Source organism: Lepisosteus oculatus, chromosome 2 (assembly GCF_040954835.1).
Source record: "Lepisosteus oculatus isolate fLepOcu1 chromosome 2, fLepOcu1.hap2, whole genome shotgun sequence".
Taxonomy (NCBI): domain Eukaryota; kingdom Metazoa; phylum Chordata; class Actinopteri; order Semionotiformes; family Lepisosteidae; genus Lepisosteus; species Lepisosteus oculatus.
The window spans coordinates 77,897,468-77,918,766 of NC_090697.1; the positions used below are offsets into that span (position 1 = coordinate 77,897,468).

The 21,299-nt window shown below is 52.3% G+C and overlaps 2 protein-coding genes across 4 annotated transcripts; one reads left to right on the forward strand and one right to left on the reverse strand.

Moving 5' to 3' along the window:
- Window positions 1-99: 99 nt before the first annotated feature.
- On the forward strand, window positions 100-15,639 carry arhgef3l (Rho guanine nucleotide exchange factor (GEF) 3, like). 3 transcript variants are annotated; one of them, XM_015368334.2, is made up of 13 exons: window positions 101-427; window positions 1,842-1,899; window positions 3,047-3,109; window positions 6,646-6,693; window positions 6,973-7,080; window positions 7,553-7,717; window positions 8,326-8,388; window positions 9,696-9,792; window positions 10,022-10,098; window positions 10,434-10,727; window positions 11,708-11,878; window positions 12,349-12,538; window positions 13,742-15,639. In XM_015368334.2, the coding sequence occupies exons 1-13, from the start codon at window positions 384-386 to the stop codon at window positions 13,978-13,980; spliced, it is 1,617 nt and encodes a 538-aa protein (XP_015223820.2). In that variant the 5' UTR covers window positions 101-383; the 3' UTR covers window positions 13,981-15,639. The 3 variants fall into 3 exon arrangements, with proteins under 3 accessions (XP_015223931.2, XP_015223820.2, XP_015223872.2); XM_015368386.2 differs by having other exon boundaries at window positions 104-427; window positions 10,470-10,727; XM_015368445.2 differs by lacking the exon at window positions 3,047-3,109 and having other exon boundaries at window positions 100-427.
- Window positions 15,412-21,266, reverse strand: LOC102685295 (properdin). Its single transcript, XM_015368548.2, has 10 exons — window positions 21,109-21,266; window positions 20,272-20,419; window positions 20,021-20,187; window positions 19,099-19,269; window positions 18,657-18,854; window positions 18,143-18,316; window positions 17,628-17,819; window positions 16,748-16,865; window positions 16,189-16,334; window positions 15,412-15,918 (listed from the first exon to the last, which is right to left on the reverse strand). The coding sequence occupies exons 1-9, from the start codon at window positions 21,155-21,157 to the stop codon at window positions 16,202-16,204; spliced, it is 1,350 nt and encodes a 449-aa protein (XP_015224034.2). The 5' UTR covers window positions 21,158-21,266; the 3' UTR covers window positions 15,412-15,918; window positions 16,189-16,201.
- Between the last annotated feature and the right edge of the window lie 33 nt (window positions 21,267-21,299).

Consider the following 21,299-nt stretch of genomic DNA (forward strand, 5'->3'; position numbering starts at 1 on the left):
AGGTGGTGGAAACATCTAGGTGAAGCAGTTTGTGTCCCGGCCAGCTCACGCGACACACAGACAGTCGCCTTGTTTTTGTCTTCTGCTCCGAGTCGACGAGAACAGGAAGCCACTTGAGGCTCCTCGCAGCCTGGAGAGCTGCTTGCAGAGGATGTGGTCGGCCCGTGAGAGAGGGAGGGAGGTAGTTAAAGGTGACGAGAAGCCGAGCCGCTGTGTCAGGGTTTGACTTGCTGGCCACCCTCTCCCCGCCGGAGTCCTGAACTGGGAGGCCGAGAGGGGCTGTTTTGGCAACGGTCAGCTTGGGAGGGGTCGCGCTGTTTGCAGCCTTTTGGGAGGCCGGTTGCCATAGCAATGGTGCTCGGGATGCGGTGAGCAAGGGAGAGATGATGGAGAGAGAGGAGAGCGAAGCGGAGTCGCCGTCTTCCTGGTGAGTCTGATCCGTCCCCCGCCGGCTCCGTGGGTCTTTCCCAGCCCTGCTGGCCAAGTCCTTTCAAGAGAACCTGAACAGAATTCGGACTGACTGGCGGCCAGTGACTTCCTGGCCTGTGTGTGTCACACAGAAATCCAAACCAACCCGCAGAATTCAGCCCACAAGTTCTCCTCCTACCATACTGATCTGGGCTACTCTGCAGCTCTGAGCTGGCAGGCGCTGGAGAGATGGGCCAGTGCCTCCTTGCTCCCTGCCAGCTCGGCAGCCACAGGCGCCATTGCTGCCCTGTCCCTTGAGGGAGATCCCAGAAGTCTGTCCCGCCACCTTCACACTGAGCTGGGCCGAGAAGGAGGAGACGGAAGACTCATGTTCAAGAGACTAAGACCGGACGTGCTCGGTTTCTTCCTGAGGAGGCTGCTGTGCTTGTCAATGACTCAAGGTGCGGATGCCAGGGGCGCAGACCTCCCCAGAGGGAGTGTATCGGTGTGAATGGGTGAACTGGCACTGAATTCTTCACGGGCATCTTTCATGGCGGATTGGAGGAATTCAGAGCTCACTCCTCTCACTGAGGCTTTGTTGTGAAACTCTGACAGCTGGTGACCACAGGCAGAGTTTAACAGTATAGAAACGTGCATTGGCCCTCGATCAGCCCTGCAAGCTTTAGAATCCACACCTCTTAGAACTGAGACGATTTGCACAGTGAAAGTGGAACTTCAGAGTCCCTCTCAGATTATCATGAATATGACTGACAGACACAGACCTGCCTGTGAGAGGATCTTTGACAAATGCTGTTTAATACTTAAACAGGACTGTTCTCTGCATTACCCTTCCTTACTCCCTTATTAAATATCATCAGCGATTGTTACTGCTGACAGTCAAGCATCCCTTCTCCTCTCTGAGAAGCATACAGGGTGGTTTGAAACCTTCTAAAAGAGCAGGAAACCCCAAAGGTGGCTGCCACAGCTCCAGGGGGTGTAGATGCCCCGACACTGTAACATTGCATTTCTCTGCATTCAGCATCCATGAGGAGTGAAGCAAACAAAACTATGTCACAATATCTTGAACTACACAAAGTCTTCCCTTGCCAGCATGATTAAAGAGTCTGCAGAGCGCTTTGTATCACAATGTACCAGTTTCCTGTGTTGATAATATCAGCTACAGTGCCGCCACTCTCCTCTTCAAACGGTGAGCTGTGCTGTGTGGTCTTGGCTCTCTGTGTTCTGGCCTTGAGCTGAAACCGTCTCGCTGTGAGACAGTGTGTCTGAGAGAGTGCTGGTGTTGTGCTGCCATTGCAGGAGCACACCCCCGAGCCAGCTCTGAGTCCAGTAAATGTGTGCTGTTGTTGTCCCGGGTGATTCTGCTGCTTTGAGTGTGGAGAGGACTGGAATAACAGGGCTTTTTTCTGCTCTAGGTCTCCAGTTCAAAGGGAAAGGCTGTTCACGTGTGGAACCATTTCTGACATTTCTGGGGTAAGACCTGTTACTGGTGTGATACAGCATTTATTTGCTAACTTGAATGTTAAATCCTAAGCTTGATCTGCCTTAATGAGAATAACAGATTTTCACATTACTCTACTACTGTGCTAGTGCTGTGTAACTTGATTAGTATGAATGTAGCTGTAAATGTTCTGATCACCAATACAGAAAGAAACCCCAGAGATTCCATTAGGATTAAACTGACAGCCCAGTCACAGGGCTCTAGGCTCTTCTAGTCCCTCTGGACTCTTAATTAGGAATCTTATGTTCTTGAAAACATTTTGTATGAGCTTCTCTTTGACATTTCCTTCTAAGGCACAGATCAGAACTTTAAGAGTCCTCCCACGTTTACTTTTTAAAATGCCCAGTGAAAACAGTTGGGCTTGGGTTGAGCACAAGCATCTTCTGAGCAGTTCCTCAGAAAAGACGGTCAGGCTGGTCCAGGGGAGGGTTGGTGGGTTAAGCTGTCGGCTGCCACATGCAGAGATCTGACATCAGTGGATTGAATGTTGTTCCCCCGGGTCATGACCAGGGTCACCCCCCACCTATAGGAAGAGCTCATAGCCCAGCCAGGCTGTAGCCAAGCACAGGACATGAATGTCCCGCGCGCAGGTGTGGGCTGCCCTCAGCCAGTCCCTGAGAGAGGGTCCCAGGAACCCCATGTAGCACCCTGAGAGACGCCAGGACAGGAAGGATGCAGTGGCTCCAGGCCTGCGCAGGGCACTGCGGCCTCATGGGACATGCAGGGCAGTACCCTGCAGTTTCGAGTGGCTGGACAGTAATCAGGTGCTTTTTCCAAACTGGGGATCATTTCCATGAACTTCAGGTGTCTATTGTTCTTGGCTCAGGAATGTCCTGTCAGGCCGTTTCCCAGATGGGCTCAGGGAATTCACTACAGTGACATGGACTGGTAACTAAGTCTCAAACCAGAGACTGACCAGGTCTGCTCTAAGCCCTCAGTTTAATAGGTTCAAAAAGATGATAATCCACTGGGTACAGTACATTCACAGCTTGGAGAGGGTCTTGAATCATCTGTTTACCAGCTGCGATGTCATGAGAGTTTATCTGCTTCGGTATAGGACTCTCTGCCAGCCAAGCCTCTGGAGGAAGGAGGTTTATAGATGTTGTTTTGTATTTGCAGAAGAAACGGAAGCAGGGGACAGTCAGTGAGACAGAGGCTGTCACAAGAGTCCTTGAAGACAAGGTGACGTCTTTCAGCATCTAAGTGGCTGTCCTGCTGTCCCCCTAGCACTTTTTAAACACCCTACCCCAAAGCCCAGACACAGAAACGCAGGAGACACATCTCTGGGTTGAGCACTGTGTAAATCACAGTAGAATGAGCCAGCAAAGGCATTTTAAAGGGCAAATTCTATCTGGGATTTTCAGCTGTGCTTCTGGAGGATCCCAGTGTCTTCTGTTCTCACTGCATCTGAGCTCTCTGCTTCTTCCTTAACCCTTCATGTGCTTGTAACCCAGCTCTTTCATATAGCACCTTTCATCTCCGAGTGAAAAGGCCAGGTTGAGCGCATGATCTGATTAACTAGCATCACTATAAAGACATGGTGCCGCAAGACTTTGACAAAGCAGAAGGCCTGACCAGTGCACGATAGCCGCCTGATACCCCACAGGAACATGAGACAGAGTCCCTGCAGTGGACACACACAGGGTCACAGCTCTCCGGTGCTGCAGACACGACAGCGGAATGTGACAGTCGTTTCTTCATGGGACCTGGCGACAGACAAGCTCTGTGCAGCCAGCACTGTTCTAGCTCTGGTTTGGCATCAGAGACCTGCTGACATGAAGCTATTAGCCAACACCAAGATCACAATTTCCAGTAGCTGTCCAACACTGTCCAGATAAAACAGAAGATCAGTGTCAGTATCAGACTCAGGCCACTAAGCCATTGTTGCTACAATACAGCAGACCATCAATACTGGGGAATAAGCTGAAGCCAACAGACCCAAAGACAGGTCCAGAAGTTCAGTGGGACTCAGCACCCGAGGGGAAAGCAGGTGGACCGGACTGGTGTATCACCAGCTTGCTGTCTGTTCACCCCACACTCTCCTGAACTGTAAACAAAGTCATTCTGGGATAGTGTCCTAGACCTGCAAGATTCACGGGTTAAAAGTCCTAAGAATGGAAACAGAAATATCCCTGTTAAGGTTGGTGAAGTTGGCAGAGGAAACGGCTGGGAAAAACCCAGCAGTTTGAACTCCTGAGCTGTTAGAATCTCTATTCACTGAGCTCTTTATCTGCACATCTTGTGATTTTATCACGTTCCACAGGTGCTCTGCTCTATTTCCTGTTGTTCAGACTGTGCTGTGGGGAAGCGAACAGGTGTCTTGCAGTGCTCTTACCCCACTAGGACCTTTCCTCACACTCTGCCATTTCCCTCTCCTCTGGCTCTTGAGTCTGTTTGAAGCAGAGCAGCTCTCTATGCGAGATGCACTTGAACATGCAAACACACCCACGTCTTATCAGCTTCACTTCCGGGCTGCATAGCTGTGGGGCTGTGGGGCACCTCATACACGGCTGACGAGCTGCACTGACGCCTGTGTCATCCTCTTTTCCGTCCTTCTCCCACCTTCTTCCCGGTCCTGTGGGTTTGCAGCTCTGACTGGAACAGGGCTATTGAGCTGCGAGCCCGAGGACACATTTGCCCAGATATCAAAGACCTGCAGCAGGACACGTAGCACTATATGAGCTTCAGCTTCCTCCATAAGGAAGGTCTGACGTTTAAGAGCTGTGTGTGTCTTCTGGAAGTTGTGTCTCTGTGAGAGTTGTGCTCTGCTCTGCTCTGCTGCCTCAGCGGAAACAGCAAACCACACTCCCAGCAGAGCAGTCAGGCCCAGCCCGCGGAGATGGCGGAGCTAAATATGGTCTGAAAGATCAGGTGGGCAGCACAGGAAGGCAGCAGAGCGAGGCGGGGGAAGCTTACTGAAATCTCACACAATGCCAACATACTCAGCAGAGCCCTGGGTACAGTCCTGCACCCCTGCTCCCCTCGCAGCCCGGGACTGATCTGTAGGCACATTGTGTAATTTAGGGTCTCAAAGTTACTCCCTCCAGTTCTCAATGGAAATATACAAAACAGGGCTTGGCCTGTGTTTAAAGCTATAGCTCTGTCATGGTAGGATTTGACTGAGAATTAGTGTGGCGTCATCACTGACATGACCCCCGGCTCCGAGACACACAGCCCTGTCCCTCACTGCCCCCCCGGCTCCGAGACACACAGCCCTGTCCCTCACTGACCCCCGGCTCCGAGACACACAGCCCTGTCCCTCACTGACCCCCCGGCTCCGAGACACACAGCCCTGTCCCTCACTGCCCCCCCGGCTCCGAGACACACAGCCCTGTCCCTCACTGACCCCCCGGCTCCGAGACACACAGCCCTGTCCCTCACTGCCCCCCCGGCTCCGAGACACACAGCCCTGTCCCTCACTGACCCCCCGGCTCCGAGACACACAGCCCTGTCCCTCACTGACCCCCGGCTCTGAGACACACAGCCCTGACACGACTCCGTACTCTAAACAGGCAGGACTGGCTTTATACTGTGTTGCAAAACCCCTTTTAAGTTCAGTGTTTCGCCCTGCCCCCTCCCTACACACAAACACACTGTCTTATGCAAAAGGCTGAGCTCTGTGCACAGCAGGATGTGAAATTCAGCTACAGTTATGACAGCTCTGACTCTTTCTGACTCTGAGCAGAATTCACAGGCTCATCTCCCAGCCCTGAAGTACTTAAAATGAACACAAATGTAGAAGAATGCACAGTGTTATGAACAGAGTGGAAATCACACAAGGTGATAAGGAAAGTTTCTTTGTTTTATCTTGTGCAGTCCAGCAACCTGCATGGTAATACGGATCAGTGAGCAGTGAAAGTGAGCACAGCTGCCATGTTGCTCAAGTCTCTCGAACCAAGAGGCTTAATTAAGTGAAGAAAAGAGTTCATACACGGAGCTGGTCAGTCTGGCCCTCTTGGTCAGCCAGAAGCTGTCTGTGATTTGGTGATCAAGTGCTGAGCTGACCGGATGTGCTGCCTGTAGAAGGAATTTAGTGCCTCCAGGAGCCACAGGCGAAGTCTTGGACTTCAGTGCCTCTGGCTGGCTGACTGCCTTCTCCTGTGGTGCTTTTTGCTTTGTTTTAAATGGACTGTTCTGTCCTCTAAAGCAAAGCACTGCGTAGCCTCCACACAGTCTCCACCTCACCCATCAACACACTAGGGGGGCAGCTCTTCACCGACCCTGGCTGTCAATGACAGGAGGAGCAAGGGGTTCAAATCGTTTCGTCTGGTCTAATTAGAAATGAACAATCGGCCCTCAGCAGCGAGCACTGTGACTTCCACTGCCTCCAGCCCAGCCAGGGGCTCCTGAGAGTCTCAGCAGGTTGAGTTCCCGGCTCAGACCGTGCAGGAGAGCTGCGTCTCCTCCTGGCTGTGAGCGGGTTAGGACACTGAGCTCTGCTGTCTGCACGGCTGGCCTGTGCGTGCTCCTCAGCTCTCCCCAGGGAAAGAAACAGATACAATACAAGTCAATGTATTCTTCAAAAAGAAGAGAAAGTGGCTGTAATTATGAAACCAAAGTAACGTTCTGTGATTTAAACTGTTTTAAGCAACTCTGGAGCTGACGTCAGTCTCTCCCAGTCTGGAGTCCGGTGTTTACTTTGGGAAGAGCCCAGACCAGCAGCTCCAGCTTACAGGGAGTCAAGGTGACAGACTGACGTTCTGACTCTTCTTTCCCAGGATGTGGACGATGTTGCTGCTAACGCTGGGCCAGTCAAAGACGGGGAGGTGAGTATCTGTCTGTCCCCCCCTGGGAGACAGCTCCCTAGAGCAGCTTAGAAATCTTTTAGTACAACTTGTAATGTGCACACAAATTAACTTTTGATTCACGATATTGTGTGGAAGCAGTTGAATGTGTCTACAAGAGACAGTTCATTCAAAGGAGAAAAATATTCAGATCATATGAGCTAAAGATCCCATGAAAGGCAGACAGCTGAGGGGAAGAAACCCCTTCCTGCAGTGAGAGAGCTGTCTGATCCCGCCTCTTGCTCTCTGTTGGTCTTCCAGGAGCCCAGTAACAAGAGGGTCAAGCCTGTGTCCAAGGGGGCTGGTCTGGCCAGCTTCATGGGTCCAGTCAAGTCCACCTCGCTCAAACGCATCGGCCAGTCCATCCAGGTGAGTACGACTCCTGGAGCAGCAGGGGATCTCTCTGCTGAGTCGCAGGAGCCGTTACAGACGAGAGGAGGCTGTTTGGACAATCCAGCCCGTTTTAAGTCGCTCGGTATTTGGGATCTTATCCAGTTATTTCTTTTAGCAAGTCCTATCATTTCGAAACCCATGCTGGCTATCATCTAGGACTTTATTTCCAAACAGGTGCTCCTCTGACAGTTCCAGTTATTGTGTCAATAACCTGACATGTAGTAGACGTCAGACTTATGGCTTGGGATTTTATGAGCGGGCACTCTCCTGTCCCTGGGCACGGCTGCTGTCCAGAGAGGTCCATCGGGTGCCGGGGAGCCGCCAGCCCTGAGCACTACGACACCTCTGCCTCTTCTCCGCTGGTGCTGCCTCTGCGGAGGCCTGTTGTCGACTCGGCTGGACTCTGTTCCTATCAGAGCCGTTACTGTGTCTGTCCTCTCTGCCCCAGCGGTCGATCAGCTTCAAGACGGAGGCCCGACCGCTGCCCCCCGCCCCCCTGCGCCACCGGCAGAAGGCCGCCTCGCTGCCCAGGCGCCGCAACAGCCAGCTGTGGAGCGAGACGGTGGAGAGCATCTCCGAGGAGCTCCCCGCCAAGGAGATCAAACGGCAGGAGGTGCGTCTCTTCCTCGCTCGGCCTCGCTCCGCCTGCTCGGCGCCTAAGTTCACAACCCTGGCACAGGAGAGCGGGCTGACAGAACAGACAGGTGATCCGTGTGAATCCCAGGCCGGAGCAGGGACAGGAAGGAGAACAGGCACAGTACCACCAGGTGATTTAATTGCACTGGGGTACAAGAGGAGAGACAGCAGAGTAAAAGTGATTCTTAATTTTTCCATGATTTTCAGACACTCCACTCACAGCGCTTTAAAGTTAAAGCAGACTTCCCTGCGTCATCACCAGTGTGCAGCCCCCACTGAGACACCCAGCAGTAGACTCCAGACCACCCTGTGACGAGCAACAGCAGCCTGTCTGCAGTACCCTGTCACCCTGCAGTGCTGCCGAGTCAAGCCTGAGCTCTCCTGATTAGCAGTTTTCTCCTGACTGATCGCAGTTCTCTGTTTACAGCTTGGTTGTCCTTCCTGTGGTTTCAGAGTTAGCAGTCATTTAAAGAGACCAAGCGAGTGAAATCACTGGGGAAGTTTTACTAAGAAAGTGATGAACAGTCCTCTCTTCCAGACACTTTCTCAGACTAAGAAATGTCCACACTTTTCGATGTTTTGCAGGTAATATTTGAACTGACACAAGGAGAGAAGCAGCTCATTGAAGACCTCAATTTGGCAAAGAAGGTTTGTGAATCTGCTGCAAACTTTCACCTCCACCTGTCACATCACAAGGCTCTGCCTGCTGTCTGCCACCAGTCTGTGTCGCTGAGGGGCTCCTGAGCTACTGGTCAGTTAGTGTAACACAGTGACCGGCCAGCATGGCCAGAGAGGCTGACCTGCAGGGCGAGTGAGAATCTGGACATCAGCCATTGGCCAGTTATGGACTATTACTGTGGAAGACAACATTGCACTGCAGTTTTGGGTTTCTACATCATTCTTAATATTGAAAGATCTTTACAGTTGACACTGCTCTGGCAGTACCTTAGACTGGAGGTTGATAGTATGATTCTCAGTGTTTATACTCTGGAGTGTATTAACTAGCTATAACTCCAAGGCTGTGCGAGAAACAATTATAATAGTCTGCTAGTCAATAGACGCTCTACAGCATCCCCAGCTGTGCTGTTCCACTGGAAGACCTCATTCACTCCCGAACCACCAGGATTGCCGAGCTCTTCCACAACAGGGAAACTCACGGGATTAAGCAATAAAGGAGCCACTATCTGAGTGTTTGCCAAAAGGGCCATTAAGAGTCATTTCAGGAAAGAATTCCCAGCTGAATTGAGCTTCCTGGCTCCTAATGTGAAGGACATCAGGTGAGCTGGTGTGTGAGAAGGAAGAGTATGTGTCTGCCCACTGTTAAACACTGTTGCCAACATGTTTATTAAATTTGTTAGGTTCAAAGGTTAGGTGCTTTTGGTATTGGAAATATGGTGGTCTTAGATGTTTGATTTTTTTTATCACCTAATTCTCTGCCAGTGGTTGACACAGCATGAATTAGGAATGAACCGCGTTGCAGTTTGAGGTCTACAAGGGGCCATTACAGCTGGGCTCTTCAGAGTTTCCTTCTACATTACACCACAGGCACAGAACATTACACCACACCACTCCTGCATGTCACCTGTAACTGATTAGCCATATACGTCAGCTCTGGGTTGTTTTGAATGCAGCTCCATGCTGTACTTATTAAGTCTCTTCATAAAGAATAAGAACATGAGAAAGGTTAGAGCAGCCATTCGGCCCAGCTAGCCCAATCGACCCAATTGTTAGTAGATAATCGGTTCAAAGATCTTAGGGTATCAGAAGCCAGGGTATCGGCTTTAACAACATGGCTGGTTAGGCTGTTCCACAGTCCCACCACTCTATGTGTCAAATACAAGTACTGCTGCAGTGCGAGAGTGCAATGACTTCTCTACAGCAGATGGACATGCTTCCATCTTATTCCTGCAGAAAGTTCCAGCCCCCCCGTCTCACAGCTCTTCTGCTCCCCACAGGCGTACTATGAGCCCATGCTCAAGCTGGACATCATGACCGAGAGCGAGCTGGGACAGATCTTCGGGACGCTGGACTCCCTCATCCCTCTGCACGAAGGTATGGAGCTGTTCAGCTGCAGGGGTGCTGTGCCTCAGCCCCGGAGGGCCTATAGTTTCACAAACAGCTTGTGCTCGCTGGTGACTACCTCTGAAGCATCAGAATTTGTTTCACCTGTGTATCTTAACAACTGAAAGCTGAAACGTGGTCTAGCCCAGATACACGACCCCGCTGAAGGGCTGTGTTTGCTGGCACCAGTAATGGGGTCTTCTCACCACTTCACCTGCAGATCTGCTGAACCAGTTAGAGAACCTGCGAGGGACAAAGAATTGTGTTGCGGAAGTGGGACCCACTCTGATGAACTGGGTGAGCAGATAAAAGGGAGACTATTTCCTTTCTGCACCACACACACACACACACACGCACGCACACACACACACACGCAGACACAGAACAGCACACACGCAGACACAGAACAGCACACACACAGACACAGAACAGCACACACGCAGACACAGAACAGCACACACACAGACACAGAAGAGCACACACACAGACACAGAAGAGCACACAGACACAGAATCGCACACACACACACAGAACAACACACACACACAGAACAACACACACGCACAGACACAGAACAACACACACAGACACAGAACAGCACACACACAGACTGAACCTGCATGTGTTCACAGTACTTGTGTCTGACCGGGCCGCCCCTCTCGCCGCAGTTCCCCTGCCTCGAGGCCTACATCACCTACTGCTGCAACCAGGTGGCGGCCAAGGCCCTGCTGGACCACAAGAAGCAGGACAGGAAGGTGGACGAGTTCCTGCGCCTGTGTCAGGAGTCCTCCTTCAGCCGCCGGCTGGACCTCTGGAACTTCCTGGACCTGCCCCGCAGCCGGCTGGTCAAGTACCCCCTGCTGCTGCGGGAGATCCTCAAGAGCACGGCCCCCGACCACCCGGACCACCAGCACCTGCAGGAGGCCGTGAGTCCTGCTGAGGCACACGCACATGCAAACACACACACGCGCGAAGACGTGTACACACACGCATGCAGACACACGCGCACACACACGCACACGCGTGCGCGCGCACATCCATACATACACATGCACATATGCACGCACACGGACACACACATGCACTCGTGAGCACGCGCACGCACATGTACACGCACACACGTACACCTGCACACACAAACTCAGAGTCCGGAGCCCCCGTGATGCACTGACATGGTTGTGGGTGCTGCAGAGGCCTGGGCGACCTCACTGTTTCAGGGGCTCAGGTGCAGAGCGGCAGTGCAGCAAGACCTTTCAAAAGCACAAGGAGGTTTATCTGCTGCATCTTCCTTTTAACTGGTGTGAGGATGAAGGTTTTGTATTCTGACATTCTATTCCATATCTCGTTTGGTCTGAGATTATTTGTGATTTCATTCTGTTTGTGGCACATCCTGTCCCTGTGTGTGATCAGAGCAAGCAGCTGAAGCCGGTTTCTCTTGTGGCTCTGTAGGGGGTGCCTGTGGAGGAATGGGGTGTTTTAGCTGCCGGGCTGAATGAGTCTCTCCTCTCCTCTCTCCATTCTTCTCTCTCTGTTCAGTTCAGTTCAAGGTGCTCTATTGGCTTGACCAATGACTAAAATCAGTGTTGCAAAACAAATCCGATTAACATCAAAATTATTCTCTCTCCATTTGCTCTCTTCCCTCACTCCTCTCCCTATGCTCCCTTCTCTGTCTGCTGTCTTCTCTCCCATCTCTTCTCTCTCCTCTCTCCTCTGTCTCCCCTCGCTCCCCTCTCTGTCTGCTGTCTCCTCTCCTCTCCCCTTTGTCTCTCCTCTCCCTACGTTCCACTCTGTCTCTCCTCTCGTCTCCCCTCGCCCCCCTCTCTGTCTGCTGTCTCCTCTCCCCTCTCCCCTCTCTCCTCTGTCCTCTGTCTCTTCTGTCTCCTCTCTCCGCTATCTCCTGTCTCAGATGGAGCTCATCCAGCGTGTGGTGTCTCAGGTGAACAGTAAGACTGGAGAGGCCGAATGTCAGTTCTACCGCCGGGGCCTCTACTACCTGGAGGACACACAGCGCGTTCCCGAGATCCAGCTGTCCCGCTACCTCTACTGCCACGGGGACCTCAAGAGCAACAAGGGCCAGGTCAGAACCTGACCCGCTGGGTCTGTCAGAACCTGTCACACACCAGGCTTCTCAAAACCTGACACTTAACACACTGGCCACCTTAGAACCTGGTGAAGTGGGTTTCTGGGCTTCAGTAGAGGACAGGCTCAGAAGGACCACTCTGGGTTAATGCAGCGGTGTGAGAGGCTGCTCCTAGAAACACAGAGAACATCCAACAGGAAAAACCACCACACGAGCTTGGGGGAGGGCTCCCACACGCGCTGCTGGGGCCGCTGTCTTCCTGAGCTGGTGGGCTTTGTTTTTGCCTCCCATGGTCTTTATTGTCACTGCTGTAGCTCCCTATGACACGCAGGGCTGAGGCTCTCGTCTCGTCCCAGTGTGCCTCTCCTCCTCTCCTCCTCTCCTCCTTCCTCCTCCTCAGCCTCTGGCCCCTGCAGTGGGTGGGGGGCTGAGAGTGGGGTGTGTCGTGACGCCTGTCTGTCCCACAGAAGCTCCACGTCTTCCTGTTCGAGCTGGTGCTGGTGGTGACCCGGCCCGTCTCCCACAGCGACGTGCTGCAGTTCCAGGTGTACCGGCAGCCCATCCCCGTCGGAGACCTGGTGCTGGAGGACCTGCCCGACGGCGAGGCCGGAGTGGGCGGCTCCTTCCGCGGGGCATTCGCCTCTGGAAACGAGAGAGGTAGAGCGGCAGGGCCGGGCCTCTCGAACCCTGAGCTTCCCCGTCCTCATTGCACCGCCCACCGGAAACTCGCAGCCGCACTCACCCCGGCTCTCCGATGCGTCTGCGAGAGACTCTGGGGGCGTCTGTGGAGGAATGGGGTCTCCAGGGCTGTGTTGCAGCTGCTGGGCTGAATGAGTCTCTCCTCTCCTCTCTCACCAATGACTAAAATCAGTGTTGCCAAAGCAAAACAAATACCATTAATATACAATCTACAGACATTTGACATTATAGATACAGACTCAATTTCACAATCATTGAAAGACAGGCTCACAGTTCCTGCGACAGGAGATCACACACTGGGCGGCCAGTTCAACTGAGTTTTCTCCCCCCCTCTCCCAGTAGGATTGGGACCTATTCTGCACATTCTGGCAGATGTGGGAATTCTGGGATTAGCAGTGTAAAGTTGGGGAAGAGTGTTTCTCTAATCCCAGGGTAGTTGTCGCAGTGCAGTAGGAAGTGCACCTGTCTCCCCGCTGGCAGTGGGAGCACAGCCTGTCCTGTGTCGCCCAGTTTCTATGGCCTTCTTCTCTGTCTCTCCTTTATTCTCTCTCCCCTCTTGTCTCTCTTTCCAGCTTCCTCTCGCCTCTCGCTCTGCCCTCACATGGCTGTGGAGAATCTTGGGTAGCGCAGGGCTGTGGAGAATCGGGGTAGCGCAGGGCTGTGGAGAATCGGGGTAGCGCAGGGCTGTGGAGAATCGGGGTAGCCCAGGGCTGTGGAGAATCGGGGTAGCCCAGGGCTGTGGAGAATCGGGGTAGCTCAGGGCTGTGGAGAATCGGGGTAGCTCAGGGCTGTGGAGAAACGGGGGTAGCTCAGGGCTGTGTTGCACTGTGTTTGAAGTCAGGTTTCACATTTCCATATTTTCAGTGATGTTTGCTCTAAGCTTAGATAGTTGGTAAAGTGGAAAAGTCTTTTTATGAAAGAAAACCGAGGTATCTGGGTGGAAGCTTTTCTTCTTCTGCTCTAAAGGACAGACAGGACGATTACTGCCCAGGCCGTCCTGGGCTGTGGTTTTGCCAAAGGGAAATCTGACACATTTTGCTGAACTAGAGAGATAGCAAAAGCACAATTCTAAACCATGTTGCGTGATTCTGAAAATGTCCTGGACCGGAGAGCCCAGCGGCTGCACGGCTGTGATGCTGCCTGTCTCTGTTTCTCTTTCAGCCAAGAACTTCTTCCGCGTCAGCTCCAAGGGCAGATCGAAGGGCCAAGCGCACAGCCTGCAGGCCAACGACTCCTTCAACAAGCAGCAGTGGGTGTCCTGCATCCGCCAAGCCATCGTGTCCTTCCGAGACCAGCAGGACTCCGGCCCGGTGCCAGACAACTCGCTGGAGGACATCGCTGACCTCAGCTTAGACTGCGATGACAAGGGGGGTGGGGACGTGGAGATGACGGACACGTAGAAGCAGCCAATCCCCAGGAGACTTCCTCGGCCCTGCAGCTCGCCTGGCGGGTGATGGGACTCCCATGGGCGTCTGCTGGGATTTATCACCAGGATCACTGGGAATTTCACCAGGAAATCTCCAGGACTCATCTCTGGAGAGCCACGGACAGCACATGATATTCTGGACTTAAAAACTTGCAAAAAAACCAATGAAGTAGAAACAGAGTTTTTTAAAAATAAAAAACTGCAGACCTGCATTCTCCTGGGTCTTTCTGCTTCAGTTGTCCCATGAGCAGGGCAAGAAAACTGGACCTCCTTCTAAAATGCACTGGGCTTCTTATGGTACGTCTGGAGCACAGGGATATCCGTGTTGATGGGAATTCCAATACTCCTAAACCAGCTGTGTGCCATTAACACAAACAGGTGGAGCTCACTAAACTAAAAAAGGCCAATTTAGCTTTTCTCTGTGTTAAGCCTGGGCTGGATCCAGCTGTGATGGGAATCTGATCTCTTCCTTGCATTGCTCTCCCAGGAGTTTCAGAAAGATGCATTTTTTTACAGTGTGGTGTGAACTAATCAGGTTCAGGAGAAAGAGTACTACCTCATTCCACCACCTAGACTGGTCAGAGAGAAAGGGGAACAATCACATCTTTATAATGATCTAGTAGCTATTAAAATGAAATTTTAAGGATTTCAGAATGAATGGCTTAGTTGTTTCATAGCTTTTGTCCCAGGTACTGTCCAGGTGTATCCTGCCTTGTGCTCTGTGCTTCCTGGAATAGGCTCTGGGCCACTGTGACTCTGAACTGGACAAGCGGTTATTGCTGAAATAATTGCTCTGTGCGTGGCAGTGTGGTCAACTCCTGCTGACAGGGCAGTGATGATGGGCCATCAGGTGCACGAGACCTGTGCTCTTTGATACGCTCCCAGAATTCACAAAAACCAGCTCATTCATTTTTCCCAACACCAGCGGTGCAGCACAGGAGTGCCTTCAGACTCTACACAAGCTAACTGGTCTGCCAATGGCTTCCACCTCTATTCTCCATGGGGCAGTGAGTCCAGCGGGACTGAGCTCCCTGTGCTGGGACTGAGCTCCGGATCCGCGGTCCAGCGCCCCGTGCATGGACTGAGCTCCCAGTCTGCAGCCCTGTGTCACGCATGTGGACTTGTTTGTAAATGCTTGAAACTTTCTTATCAGTATTAACTGTCAAACACAAAAACATGAAAAAACTTATGAACATCGCACCCCCCCACTGATCTGTTTAGCTTGAAAGTCCTCCCTGACCTGCAGCCAGGTCAAGGGGTCTGCTGTTGCAGTAAGCTGACCTGCTGACCTCCTGCTAAATATCTCATGAATGTATTTTACTGTGTGCAGGTCTGCTACAGTGGTGCAAATCAAGGTGAAACTGTCTGTAAAGCCAGTGTAACACCAATGAGCTCTCCCAAGAACTTGTGTTAACTTGCTTTTATTGATGTTTCCAACACATTTCATCACATACATCTGCTATGTACTGTTGCTTTTGTATATTTTATTTACAGATATTTTGACAACCAGACTCTTCCCTCTCTCCACAGCAGACCTCCTGCATGAAAACTGAAATTTGTGTGGATGTGCCTGTAAGCAAATTGAATGTTAATTTAGCACTAGGTGTTCATTAAATTCATGGTGAAACATGAATTGGTCTCTGTTGGCGTCTTTGCCCACAGCCCCTGGTGAGACGTGTCTTGAGCCACTGGCCATAAGAGGGCCTGTGTGGGTGTGAAATCACTTTTGCTCTCTTTCCAATTAACAAAACTATTTCCTTGATGCAGGCAAGGAAAGACATGTGTACATTCCGTTAATCCACAGGCTCTCCGTTTGAAGATCTTAATATTTCCAGACATGTCTGATATATTGAAGGAGAATATGCAGTATTCCAGAGGTTGAGAGAATCCTCCATAGGCCGAGAGAACATTTCTGGAATGAAATGAAGAAAAAAACATCCAGTCAAATCATTGCGTAATCTGCCTGTGGAGAAGAATACCGCCCCCTAGTGTTACATGGTGACAGGCAGCACTCAAGGAGCAAGAAATGAGACAGACCCAAACTGGCCATGCTCAAGGCACTGTGAGGGAGCCCCCCACTGGCCAGGCAGAAGTACTGCAAACCAGGAGCGTAGTAGCAGCTTCATGAGGAGAACACAGAGAACATCACACTACCGGCCCGAGGCGGGGGGTGGAGGTGTACCTGGGGGTCACTGCTACACGCAATCTGGAACGTTATAACAGGGCTCCTTCTGCTCCACCTTCACCGTCTGATCACCCAGTTTTTCACAGCGAATCCGAGGGGTTCCCCAGAAAAAGACCTCTTCCTTCTTTAACCCCACTTCCTTCCTGCGTGAGGTAGAGAATGAGACAGTGGAGACATGGAGAGAGCTGACACCCTGTGTTACTTACTGTAGCTGCCCCTACAGTTGTTTTTCTTTCCCAGATTAATCATCTGTTGCAGTTAATTGGTGTCGGTTGTTGAGCTTTGGCAATCCTGTAATGAATAAGTATTGAATTCAAATGGAACTCAAATTCAAGTTTTATTTATTCATGTTTTATAAATCATGTTGTGTTGATTGTGTCACTGGCATTCATTGACCCTGGTGGCGATACTGCAGGCCCTAACAACTGGCAGTGCTGCCTGTGCAGGATGAGAACACTGAGCACTGAGGGGCTCTCGGGGGAGGAGGGGCAGTGGGGTACAGGGGAGACACACACACACACACACACACACACACACACACACGTGTCCTGCTCACGGGTAGCTGGAGTAGTCCGGCTGGCACTTGCGGGTCCGAGTTTTCTGGCTGCCTGCTCCGCAGCTGGGCTCACACAGGCCCCACGTGCTCCACTCCGACCAGCTGTGCGCACCTCTCACTGAAACACACCGCCACAGCCGGCCTCATGCTCTGTGCTTCTCAGGAGGTATCTGCATTTTAAACTCACGTGTGGTTTAAGAATTGAATTAATTTTCCAAAAACACAGAAAGCAGATGTGCTCACAGACACACACACAGAAACAAAAACAGAGTCACACAGGCAGAGAGAGAAGCAAACTTTAGATAACTGATGTCTCAGTAACAAACCGCACAAACAATGAAACACCCTTTTCCTTAGTGCTTCATTTGTGCTGTTTAAAATAGTTTGTGTTACAGAGGGACAGAGCGCCTTCTTTTTTCAAGGGTGTGACGTCTCTCAGCCCCCCAGAGACAGCGCAGGAGATATATATCGATAGAGATAAAGATAGGCACAAACTGATAAAAAACAAGCACAAACAAACGAGACTGGTTCGGTTGACCTGGGCTGTTGTAGGAGGGCTGATGTCATACCCCAAACAATAAGGTGCTGTATCTCAGGAACTAGCCATTACAAACGGACCCAAACGAATGTGAGACCTATTAGGTTCTGCTGCACTATTGTAGGGAGGCTGAATGACATCACCCTCTCCCCCCAAAAGGTGCTATATCTCAGCATATATCTACTTTTGCAGCACAAATTCTACTTTTAATGGCACAAACAGGTACAAACGCAGTTCTAACGAATAGGGGGGGTTTCATTGTGCTGTTTGTAGAGGGACCAGCTTCACAAAGCTGGGGCTTCTGCTCACAGATGGACAGGAAGGAAAGAAGACAATGCTTACAGAAGCAGTTTCTAACATCAAAGCAGTTTCGTGTCTCGATGAAGTCCCCGGGGCAGGGCTGTCCACCAAAGTCAGTCCACAGGCAGGTCCGGGTCCGTTTCTGAATCCCAGGAGTGATCTTACAATTGATGCTTGGACGCCCAAAGCGGGTGCAATTGTCCCAGGGGTCCCACTCTGACCAAAAGCCATCCACTGGAGTGGTATGGAGCAGGGAGTGAGGGAAACAAGAGATGAGCAGAGAGGGGGAGACAGACAGATTAACACAGAGGGAGAGGAAGACAGACAGATTAACAGAGAGGGACAGGGAGACAGACGGTTTAACAGAGAGGGAGGGACAGACGGTTTAACAGAGAGGGACAGGCAGACAGACAGTTTAACAGAGAGGGAGGGACAGACAGATTAACAGAGGGGGACAGGCAGACAGACAGATTAACAGAGAGAGAGGGACAGACAGATTAACAGAAAGGAAGGGACAGGCGTGGTGACTGTGCAGGTGGTTTGCTGTGCCTGCTCACCTGGGCAGTGTGTCCTGGTGTTGCACAGGGACTGGATGGTGTCACTGCCCTCACAGGGCCGGCCCTGGTGCCTGGGGGCAGGACTGTCACACCGCCGGCTCATCCGCGTCAGTCCAAGGCCACAGGTTACAGAACAGGGGCCAGGGGGGCTCCAGGCACCCCAGCTCCCGTCCACTGCGGAGAGGAGAGAGGGTCAGCAGCATCTGCACAGACTCCTGCCAGCCTGACTGAAGAGACATGTGGGCTTTCTTTCACAATCAGGAAGGCCTGCACAGCACAGTGGAGGAGCTGTAGATGAGGTAGAGGCTCTTACTGCAGGCTTGGTGCTGGGAACAACCCTCCCGCCTCAGGCTGCTCAACTGAGACTCACCAAACCCCTGCTGACGGCCCCCGACTAGAGAGGTACACTGTCATCTCTGACAGGAATCGCGTGTCTTCTTCAGCAGTGCTTTCCCAAGGGGCGCGTGACCTAGTCCTAGTGTGTCGCCTGTGTGTCCGAGCCCCTGCTGCTCACCGGGGCAAAACGGCAGGCTGGTGCACTGCTGCTCGTCCACCGCCTGGCCCACGCAGAGGTGCCCTGGGGGGTCCTGGGAGGGGGGCGGCTGGGTGCAGGTTCGAACACGCTTGCGCAGCGGGAAGCTTCCAGAGCCCTCGACATGGCAGTTGCTGGAACAGCCTGACCAGGAGCCCCAGGCAGACCATCCTCCATGAACTGGGACAGACAGAGACACAGAGACAGGAGCCAATCAGACCTTTCAGAGAGCCAGCAGCACGGCCCAGACGGACAGAAGGTTCTTGCATGCAGGGGAGGATGTATTGCAGATGCTCTGGCTGAACGAATGGAGCCCACAAGCACTGTTCTGGTAGAGGGCCACTGCAGAGCGCAAACTGGAAATCTTGGCTCGCTGAGCCCTGACCCAAGACAGAAAGCCAGGGGCTGGAGGAGGGGGACGTACCTGGACAAACTACCTGGGTAAAGCAAGCAGCAGTTTCGTCGTCCGGGCCGACGCATCTGCCCCCGCACGCAGGGGGCGGCGAAGAGCAGCTCCTCTGTCTCTTCTTCACCCCGTTCTCGCACGTCACCGAGCACGGCTGCCATGGGGCCCATTCGGCCCAGCCCCCGGCCTCTGGGGGGACAGGGGAGTCAGGGATGCAGGCTTTCAGACGGGAAGACGAGCACTGCCCGTCGGAGGAGTGCTGGAGGTCTCCCACACCCCGCGCGACGCCGGTGACGGTGAGGCTGGGCTGACTATCACGGGTCACAGGCAGTGGGGCTCTTTCACGCGGCACCTGCAAGGCCAGGACGTCCCAGGCAGGAACTCACGGTGGAGCTGAAGGCCTCCAGGCGCCCTCTCTCACTCCTCCAGCCTCTTTTACAATTAATCTACAAATGTCAACGAACTATTGTCCACCAAATAATTTACATTTTGTACTAAAATCATTGCTCCCCTGAGAAATTTTTTGAAGCCAACAAATTTCTTTAACTCTCCTACAAAAGAAGGAAGATAATATTCCACAGCATTCATAGCCAAGGCCCTCTGGCCTAACGCAAGCGCTGGTGTTGTGCTCAGTCACAGTCACTGTCACTGTTATACTGCCCAGCTTACCCAGAGTCAGAAGGGCAATCTGACTGTCACACACTCACACACACATCCAGTCAAACGCACAATAATACAAACTATCACATACTGTGCACATGCAAACCCAAGATCACACACACACACACACAGATGTTTTGGCCGCTTTAGTCTCTTCTGAATGAATGCACACAGGACAGATGGCGATGAAGGACCTGAGCCTGTAGATCAAGGAGAGAGTCAGAGAATTCAGCAGCATCGTGTTGAGACACATCCAGTCACTCGGCAGCCGGGCGGGTACCTGGGCAGCAGGCCTGCTCCTCACAGGGCGCTGTCTGCAGGGTGCCCTGCGCCTCCGGGTCCGGGCACTCCCCCACGCCGTCGCAGCGCCGGCGCCTCTGCCGCACCCCCTCGAGGCAGCTCACGCTGCACTTGGACCAGGGGCTCCAGGGGCTCCAGGCTGCTGGGCTGCAGGAGGGCGGAAGGGGAGCCGGTCAGAGCCGCCCAGAGCGCAGGGCCTCCTCTTTACGTTTAGACCAGAGAGGGGCTCACCGGCAGGACCTGCACTTCCCGTCGCCCCGGTCGAAGCCGTAGAGCGGGTTGAGGCAGCAGTCGTCCTGATCCACACCGTCCCCCAGGAGGCCAGAGCAGCTGCCCGTCTCCTGACTGAACGTGCTGTAACACGCAACCTGCGTGGCTTCTGAAACACACAGGCCAGCTCCTCCTCAGACACTGAGCACGGGCCCAGACAGCCGTCAGACACTGAACACAGGCCCAGACAGCTGTCAGTCAACTAAGGACAAATTTGCCTTTACATTAATGACCTCGAGACACATTTATATGCCACAGCATTTAGTGGAGTGATCTGAAGAATTCACCTCGCTCAAGGGTTCAGCACCAGTTTCCCAGCTGGGATTCGAACCCAAGACCCTACAGTCCGGAGTCCTCCCGTTACTGCAGCAGCTGCTATTGTTTCAGTAACATTGACAGCACTATCACAGGCCCTGTGTCCCTGTGTCAGAAGAAAGAATCCTTGTATGTCTCCTGTCTGTCCAGGAGCACAAGCAATGCTGCACAACTCCTAACACCAACAATATTAATTTTCACAATTCCGCATACATACTTGCTTGCTCTTTGCAATTAATGTAAAAAAATGTCCTTATTTGAGCCATAAATATTTTAAACAGAGGAAATAAAAACTATCTACTCAAAGCTTGTGCTATTGACCTGAGGAATCCAGGCCAAGCTGAAAGAGGAGAAGACCTGTGGGACCAGCAGAGCAAGGTGGGGCACTGTGTGTCCAGGAGCAAGACAGACAGTTCAGATTGAAATGTCCAACCTGACCCAGGGAGTTAAGAGAAAACTACACGACAGAGCCACGTTACGAACCTGAGTGTTGAACTGCAAGCAGGACACCGCACACCAAGAGCAACAACATCTTCAGCTCCGGTTCTTCTGTGTCCAGGAGAAGCTGCTGGATGCTTCTCTGGGAGCAGCGCTGAACGGTCTCTGTCCTTCCCTGCTGACACACCTCCCTTTCTGAGTCTCAGCCCGCACGCTTTATACTGCCTGTATGTGCC